Here is a 9127-nt window from a genome sequence, read left to right as displayed (position 1 = left end):
TGCAAAAAAAACACAAAAACAAATTAGATAACTAAATTTTTTTTTTTAAATATATGATTACGAACTGCAAATACAATTTATTAATTACTAATATATATATTTCCGATAAAAAACAATAACATACACATATATAAACAATTTTCCAAGTTATACAACAAATATATTTACGATAGAAAACAATATCATACATAATTATATAAATAATTTATTAAACATATTTTCAACTTAAACGACAAATATATAACCGACAAATTTTCAACTTAAACGACAAATATATAAACAATTTTCCAAGTTATACAACAAATATATTTACGATAGAAAACAATATCATACATAATTATATAAATATTTTATTAAACATATTTAAAACTTAAACAAATTTTCAACTTAAACGACAAATATATAAAAAAAAATTTATCTTTCTAATTAAAACTAACATTTTATAACCATATAAACAAAAAAATTTAAAAATAAAACGACAACCAAACTAACAATTTTGCAAGTTATACGACAATAATACAACAAATTTTCAACTTACACGACAAATACAAACAATTTCTAACAATATATATACGACAAATTTTCAACTTATACGACAAACACAAACAATTTCTAACAATATATATACGACAAATTTTCAACTAATACAAATGTTATATTTATACGACAAATATATATACAAACGACTATTTTGGACTTTATATAAATGTTATATTTATACGACAAATATATATACAAACAATTTCTAACAATATATACAAATGTTATATTTATAAGAATATACAAGATTTCAGGTTATATAACAACTAAAAAAACAACAAAAATAACACAACAAATAATACAACAAATGATAAAATAAAGAGATTGTTGACATTAAAATAGTTAAAATCTAACCATATTTGCGGGATTGTTGACATAATCCTCCATTTTCTTCAAAAACTAGCAAAAATTCCGAGAGAAGCCCAAAGTTAGAGAGAGTTTTTGTGTAGAGAAGGGTGAAAAATGAAGAAAAAAAAACGTTTTTATAGTCAAAATAGAGGGCATTTCGCAGATGAGAAGCTCATTTCGCAGATGGGGCTTCTCATCTGCGAAATGGGAGGCTATTTTTGTAATTTCGATTTTTTTTGGCTATTTTTGTAATGCAATTAGTGTAAATGACTATTTTTGTTATTTTCTCTATTTTAAAACAGCATTGTTATATATGAAAAAATTGTTATATATGAAAAAAAAATTATTAAATACGGTTCATCTCCCTTTTGTATACACCAAATTTGGCCCCTAACCATTAACCACAAACCTTGAAACTCAACAAGATGAAAAGAACATTCCAAATAATAAGAATCATTTACACGTTGCATATAGTCAAACCTTGATTTTATTTGTTTTTTCTTTCTTTTTATTAAAAAAAACCCTGACTCCTTGACACTTGGACTTGTAAGTTGCATCAAACTGGCAAAATCATCTCAAATCTCAAAGCCGGCCTTCATTCGTCAACAGCTAATCATCCAAACGACTCCGTCAATGTCACCATCTCAAATGTCTTCATCTCCATATCCTTCAATATTTCAGCCATCCCTCTTCACTTCCACCTCCTCTCTCAACCTCCGGCCACCATGGCCTCAAAAAAATGGCTGTTACTCGCGTTTTTCCTCTTCACAACTGTGTTATCTGACACCACCGACATCACCAACCTAATCGCGTTCAAGAACTCACTCGGAAACCCGAAACCGCTGTCCGACTGGAACCCGGATGTTGAACCGTGTAACCTGGATAAAGAGAACTGGACCGGAATTATCTGCGGGAAAAACGGGAGTGTATTAGGGTTACAGCTCGAGAACATGGGGTTAACAGGGACAATCAACATGGACATTTTGTCTGAAATACCAAGCATTCGAACCCTAAGTTTTGCAAACAACGGTTTTGGAGGATCCATGCCTGATGTGAGGAAAATTGGGCTGTTGAGGAGTATTTATTTATCGAACAACAACTTTTCGGGGGTGATTGGGAACGATTTGTTTGCTGGAATGAGTTCGATGAGGAAAATTGAAGTTCAGAGTAACAAATTTAGTGGTCGGATTCCTGAATCACTTACAGGGATGAGCATTCTTGTTGATTTGCAGATGCAAGATAATGAATTTGAAGGTGAGATACCGAATTTTGAACAGAAAAGGTTGAAGGTGAATTTTGCAAACAATAGACTTAATGGGCCGATACCACGTGGGCTCATGAACCAGAATGCAACCTCGTTTGCAGGTAAATGTCTTCTATTCGTTATCAAATGTTTTTTTTTTTTTAATTTTGTTTTAACGAAACTGCAATTACAAATTTACAATGATATATGATAAAAAGTGTATATAGAAATGAGTAAAATCTTTAAAAAAAATGACCTTAAAAGTAATTTCTTGGAAAGTGATGGTTATTTGTGGAAATTATAGGTTGATAAATATGATAGTATCGTAACAAAGTTAGTGTTGTTTGATATATTTGTTTTTATTGGGTCTGATTCATACTATTTGATCATATTTAGAAGTCTGATTTGCTCTTGACTCCTCTAAAATATCTCTTACTTTGTCAAATTCAAAACCGAGTGACAAATCTGAATCACTAGTAACTATCAAATATTTTTTGGATAAAATAATCAAGTCACGGTCGAATTAAAATGTACCTTTGTTTCTTTATCAAATAATCACTAGTAAATGTTATGTTTTCTTTATTCAAAGTGATAAAAAGTTGAAGGATTTTTTTATCTCAAACTTAACACCAACTATGAATAAAAGCTTGGAAAGTGCCATGCACGTTGCTCTCAGTTAGTGCGCGTCTAATTCGATTCTATCAATCATTTTTAAAATGGCATGATTATAATATGTCGATTTAATATTTAATATTATACTAAATGAAATATCATATTATTATACGTGCTTTCTATGTTCTTAATATCTTATATGTGGATTTAAAATTTAGTTGTAGGTTATAGAAAAATCATATTTAATGTTTTATTTGTTAGTTTCAACTTTTAACTATTTTACTTGGTGAATGTAGGCAACAATTTATGTGGTGAACCACTTACCAACCTTTGTAAAATCTCAAAGCACAAACACACTCTAAAAACCTTCATCGTCGCGATTGTCGCCATCATCATAGTTCTAACCATCATTGTCCTCTCTTTACTTATTATTCGATCCAAAACAAAACCAAAAAACAATTACAAATACCAACAAACAACAAAACTCAACAACAATCCATACAAATTCAACACAAATGAAATCCAAATGCACCACCATGAAGAAGATGAAGAAAAGAACCCTAAACGAAGCGAAAACGGCGGAAAACTTCAGTTTGTGAGGGGTGATAGAGAGCGGTTTGACTTACAAGACCTTTTACGGGCCTCAGCTGAGGTTTTGGGCGGTGGGAGCTTTGGATCGTCGTATAAGGCGTCATTGTTGGGTGGTCCGGCGGTGGTGGTTAAGAGGTTTAGGGAAATGAACAATGTGAAAAAAGAAGGATTTTATGATCATATGAGGAGGCTTGGAAACCTCTCTCACCCTAATTTGCTTCCCCTTGTGGCCTTTTATTACAAGAAAGATGAAAAGCTTTTGATCACGGATTTTGCAGAAAATGGTAGTTTGGCTAGTCATCTCCATGGTATGTTGCTTACCTTATTTATTACGTATCACATTACATAACATGTTGTGCTGCATCTTTTATGCATTAGAGTGAGACCAAAACTAATATCGATGGGATAAAAATTGCAATCTTTTATACTGCCAAAAAGTGACTCTGCTTGATCTTTCATTTGTGTCAAAGACCTAAATGCTAATTTTACCTCAGTCTCACCTTTTTTATAGTTTTTGTCCCATTGACATCAATATCTCGTGAAATGTCTTTTACTGTTGGTAGGTTTATATTAAAATTTGTCTTTGTTTTTGAAAATTATAGGTAAACGAAAGCCAAATGAGTCAGGGTTAGACTGGCCAACACGGTTAAACATAATCAAGGGTGTAGCTCAAGGGCTCGACTATCTCTACGAGGAGCTTCCTAACTTATCACTACCTCATGGCCACCTAAAATCATCCAATGTGCTTCTCAACAAAACCTTCAATCCCCTTCTAGCAGATTACGGTCTAACCCCGGTAGTCAACAAGCACCACGGTCAAGAGTTCATGGTGGCTTACAAGTCGCCAGAGTTCACCCACCATGACCGGACCACCACCAAGACAGACGTTTGGTGCCTCGGAATCCTTATTCTAGAGATGTTGACAGGGAAGTTTCCGGCGAACTATTTGAAACAAGGGAAAGGCGGGAGTTCGGATTTGGAGACATGGGTAAATTCGGTGGTTCGAGAAGAGTGGACGGGTGAAGTGTTTGATAAAGAAATGAAAGGGATGAAGAACTGTGAAGGGGAGATGTTGAAGCTTTTAAAGATTGGAATGTGTTGTTGTGAATGGAGTATTGATAAAAGGTGGGATTTGAAGGTGGCTGTTGAGAAGATTAGTGAGTTGAAGGAGAGAGGTAGTGATGAAGAGTATTCGTCTTATACAAGTGATGGAGATGCTTATTCTTCGAGAGCCATGACAGATGATGATTTCTCGTTCTCGGCTAACCTTAAACCAACCTAATTTGTTGATGATGACTTGTTTTTCTATATGATATCTTGTAATTTATAAAACAAATTTGTTACAATTTGTTTTGGTAACGGATATTGGGTTCTCTCGCACAAAGTTAGAGTGCATAAAGGGTTGAATGCTAGACATACTTTCATTGATTTGTTTATTACAACATTCCACTTTTATTTCTTCCTATTACAGCATCATACTTTGTAAAATTTATCCAACTGTAGCAAATGTCATGCTACTTCCATTTCTTCCTATTACAGCATTACAGTTTTGTTTAAAAAGGTAAAGCGTTAAATGCTAAAAATAGCAACGTACTTCTATTTATTTGTTTATTCTAGCATCCTGCTTGTATTTCTTGCTATTATATTTCAAAAATCCAAATACAACAAAAAAATAATAAATAAAAATAAAAATTCATTATTCGATGCTATAATTTAGTAGATTATTCAAAGTATAATATGCCCAAAATAAGAAAAATAGCTGAAACTATAATACTATAGTTGGGTACAATTTCAAAATACAATGTCTTAATGAGAAAAAAAATGAAAATACCCTGTGGTAACAGAAAGAAATGTGTGTCTCCTTTTTACTTAATGCAGAAAAAACGACTTAATAGATGAAGTCAGATTTATCACACTCGGTGTCATCTTTATCTCAGTTAACTAAAAGATAAAACAGTCTCCAGGAGGATAATGAACGCTGAATACAGAGCTAAATAAAGAACATAAACTGTTTCCTAGTAAATTTCATCATCAGGTATATCAGGATTCAAGAATCTGTCAGGATTTTTGCTAATTGCATCATAACTAAGGGTAGGTTTACTCGATCTGGAACAGGCATAAGGGGGATGATGCTATCTTCATCAATAACACCATCAATTATGCCATATTCCACTGATTCAGTTGGAGACAGATATCGATCCCTGTCAATATGTTTTTGAACTTGTTCAAAAGATCGACCAGTGGATTCTGCTATAAATCTGGTGATATTTTCCTTGTTAAGTTGTTATGCATCATTTCTCTGGCCTGGATTTCAACATCTATGGCTTGGCCACTAGCACCACCGAGTGGTTGGTGAATCATGATTCTTGTATTAGGCATAGCGAAGCGTTTACCTTTAGTTCCACCACCAAGGATTATAGTTGCTGTTGATGCCGATATGCCCAGTGCAATTGTTGAAACGTCAGCCCTAACAAGCTTCAAAACATCCTAGATTGCCATTGAATTGCTGGTGATGTAGTAACAGCAATTTTGCGTCAGAGAAACTAAACAGCAAATTGTGATGAAATAACAGCGAGAAAGTTCGATCATAATCAATCTCATATAAGATATTGATGAAGCAATTTACCTAAGAGAACCACCGGTGGAATTCACACAAAAAAAAAAAAAAAAAAAAAAAAAAAAAAAAAAAAAAAAAAAAAAAACTGATATCTTTAGTAGGATCCTTGAGCATCCAACAAAAGCAACTGACTAATGATGGCATAAGCAACGAAATTACGAAATCATCGATTGACTGCTGCCTAAGAACACAATCCTTTCCCTCAACAACATCCCCATCGCATCAGTTTCAGTGCCTCTCATCGCCGGCGAAGAAGCTGAGATTTTTAGTTTTCGCTCGAAATCCAATTTTAAGCTTCCTATTCCTATGGTAAGAGCAGAGGAAGCAATTGAGCATTTGATGCGGCGGCACTGAAGAGCGGAGGGAGAGGAATTGAGCTTGGGTGGTTTTGTTGGGATAAACTCATGAAGATTAGAGGAGGAATGATAATAAGATGAGGAGGCGGAGATAGAGATGAGCGCGAATGAGTGAGCTCTCGAAGAGGTGGCGGATAGTTTTAAATAATTTTGTTTAGTGTCCATTTTATCAAAATGAAATCTTTGGTGGCCAAATACAAGTGTATTATCTTATCTGGATTTAGACCTCCGGCCACTCCTTGTTCGACTCTTTGCTCTACACAGCGGCACAGCGTACATCAATGGCAGCGGCGGCTGCCTCCATGCTGAAAACAACCTTCTTCATCCTTAAACCCACATACAAAATTCCAATCTCCTCCTCTCTGTTTCAATCGCCTTTCATCCGATCGATACCCAACAAACGAACCCTACACTACAACAACCGACGGCATTACCAATTGACCCGCAAATTCTGCTCTTCACAATTAACCCAAGAGCAATCCCACACCAGTCGCTCCAACGTCATCGAAATACTTGAAGAAAGAGGCCTACTTGAAGCCATCACCGGCGATAACCTCCGTTCAATTTGCACAGATTCATCTCTTCGGGTCTACTGCGGCTTCGACCCTACCGCCGAAAGCCTCCACCTTGGTAACCTCATCGGAATCATCGTCTTGTCATGGTTCCTCCGATGCGGCCACTCCGCCGTCGCCCTCGTTGGAGGCGCCACCGGTCGGGTCGGTGATCCATCCGGTAAGTCCCTCGAACGCCCTGAACTCGATATCGCATCCCTAGAACGAAACATCGCGGGTATCTCCGATATAATCCTGAAAGTCCTCGGGCATATATCAACCGATAACAATTCAATCAAGGTTTTGAACAATTACGATTGGTGGAAAGACGTGAAATTGCTCGATTTCTTGAAAGACGTCGGGAGATTCGCTAGGGTTAACACAATGATGGCTAAAGAAAGTGTGAAAAGAAGATTAGAAGCCTCCGATCAAGGTCTAAGCTACACCGAATTCACTTACCAGCTCTTACAAGGCTACGACTTCGTTCACTTGTTCAAAACCGAAAACATCACAGTTCAAATCGGCGGATCAGATCAATGGGGAAACATCACTGCTGGAACTGAACTAATTCGAAAGCTTCATCAATCCGATTCTGCTTATGGTCTCACATTCCCTCTGTTACTAAAATCCGACGGCACAAAATTCGGGAAATCAGAAGACGGGGCAATCTGGCTTTCACCATCGATGCTATCACCTTACAAATTCTACCAGTATTTTTTCTCAATTCCTGATTCCGATGTTGTGAGATTCTTAAAGATTCTTACGTTTTTGAGCTTGGATGAGATCAAGGAGATTGAAATCGAGATGAAATCAACCGGGTATTTGCAGAATTCTGCACAGAAAAGGTTGGCTGAAGAGGTGACGAGATTTGTTCATGGGGAAGATGGATTACAGGAGGCGATTAAGGCTACTGAGGCTTTGAAACCAGGGTCTGAGACCCGATTGGATTGGAAGACGATTGAGGGGATTGCTGAAGATGTTCCTTGTTGTTCTTTGAGTTATGATGAGGTTTTGGATCTTGGTGTTGTTGATTTATCAGTTTCTACTGGATTGATTGAGAGTAAATCGGCTGCAAGGAGGCTGTTGAAGCAAGGTGGATTGTATTTGAATAACGGGAGAGTTGATAACGAAGGAAAGAAGATTAGTGTTGATGATATTGTGGATGGGAAAGTTCTGTTGTTGTCTGCTGGAAAGAAGAACAAGATGGTTGTAAGAATTGCATGAGGGTTATTGCACATATGTTTTTCTTTCCATTTTTGGTACTTTCTAGTTTCTACATTGGATTGACTAGAAAGATAAATTTTAGTTATTGTGCAATTCCCCTGGAGGAATTTTAAATCAACTTGAATGGTTTTTCGATTTTTCACATGAAAGATTATTTGCACCATGATGCCTTTTGTAAGCAACGACTCTCACTATTTAGTTACATATGTCTCGACCTAAAGAACTTTTATCCTATGGCTGCAAAAAAAAAAGGTGTTAAGATACGTAAAAGGCACTTGATTTTGGCATTATGTATACGAAGGCAAGTATTGTTGTGATAGCTTACACTAGTAGTGATAATGCGGGGTGTCTAGAGGACACGAAAAGCACTTCCAAGAAAGATCTCAAACGTATATATTTTATAACAATACAACTTTTACAATTAGATGAAATTGTCTAGCCCTAAAACTTTTGGCATCGGTAAATGGTTATGTGACCGGATTTGAGATTTTATACTTATAGTTTTATCATTAAATATATATGATTTCATGATCATATTCTAACATTGATATTAAAATATGAAGTTTGTAATGAAATTACAACTTATATCCTAATCTGTTATCTTATCCAAAAAAAACACCTAATTTCAAAAGTTGTTACCATATAGATCTTAACATTTTGTTCTCAAATTTACAAGTTGACATTACGTTGAGTGGTCAGCACAATCATTAAAACAAGAACCAAGAAGCAGCCTGGTCTCATAAGAATGGAGTAACATGAAAGAAAACAAAAATTTCTTCTCATCAAACATGATTACATGCATACTAAACACCATTAAGAATAGAAAAATAATTGAATACTTAAATAAATTTTATACACAAGTCCTTTGTGATTATGACTCGGGTAATGTTGATGTTGTTTTGTGCTTGCGATAAGGGGAAAAGAAGGTATAAACAACCCAAATATAAATAAAGAGGTTTAATGTTAAATACATTCACATTGTAAGGAATCCACACTGAGTTAGCAAATAGCAACAATAAGACCGGACGGAGTGGGGTGAAGGAAA

At 35.4% G+C, this 9127-nt stretch overlaps 2 protein-coding genes and 1 pseudogene across 2 annotated transcripts; 2 read left to right on the top strand and 1 right to left on the bottom strand.

Moving 5' to 3' along the window:
• Nucleotides 1-1370: 1370 nt before the first annotated feature.
• LOC128126689 (pollen receptor-like kinase 4) lies at nt 1371-4894 on the top strand. The gene is made up of 3 exons (XM_052764578.1): nt 1371-2253; nt 3040-3642; nt 3937-4894. Exons 1-3 carry the CDS (start codon nt 1614-1616, stop codon nt 4614-4616), a joined length of 1923 nt encoding a protein of 640 aa, XP_052620538.1. The 5' UTR covers nt 1371-1613; the 3' UTR covers nt 4617-4894.
• Nucleotides 4895-5081: 187 nt separating this feature from the next.
• Nucleotides 5082-6472, bottom strand: LOC111900034 (ATP-dependent Clp protease proteolytic subunit 4, chloroplastic-like; annotated as a pseudogene).
• LOC128126690 (tyrosine--tRNA ligase, chloroplastic/mitochondrial-like) lies at nt 6054-8260 on the top strand. The gene has a single exon (XM_052764579.1). It carries the CDS (start codon nt 6589-6591, stop codon nt 8080-8082), a length of 1494 nt encoding a protein of 497 aa, XP_052620539.1. The 5' UTR covers nt 6054-6588; the 3' UTR covers nt 8083-8260.
• The last annotated feature ends 867 nt before the right edge of the window (nt 8261-9127 follow it).

The sequence above is a fragment of the Lactuca sativa genome, chromosome 6 (assembly GCF_002870075.4).
Source record: "Lactuca sativa cultivar Salinas chromosome 6, Lsat_Salinas_v11, whole genome shotgun sequence".
Classification (NCBI taxonomy): domain Eukaryota; kingdom Viridiplantae; phylum Streptophyta; class Magnoliopsida; order Asterales; family Asteraceae; genus Lactuca; species Lactuca sativa.
Note: the sequence above shows the minus strand (reverse complement) of the source record. Positions and strands in the feature narration are given on the sequence as shown.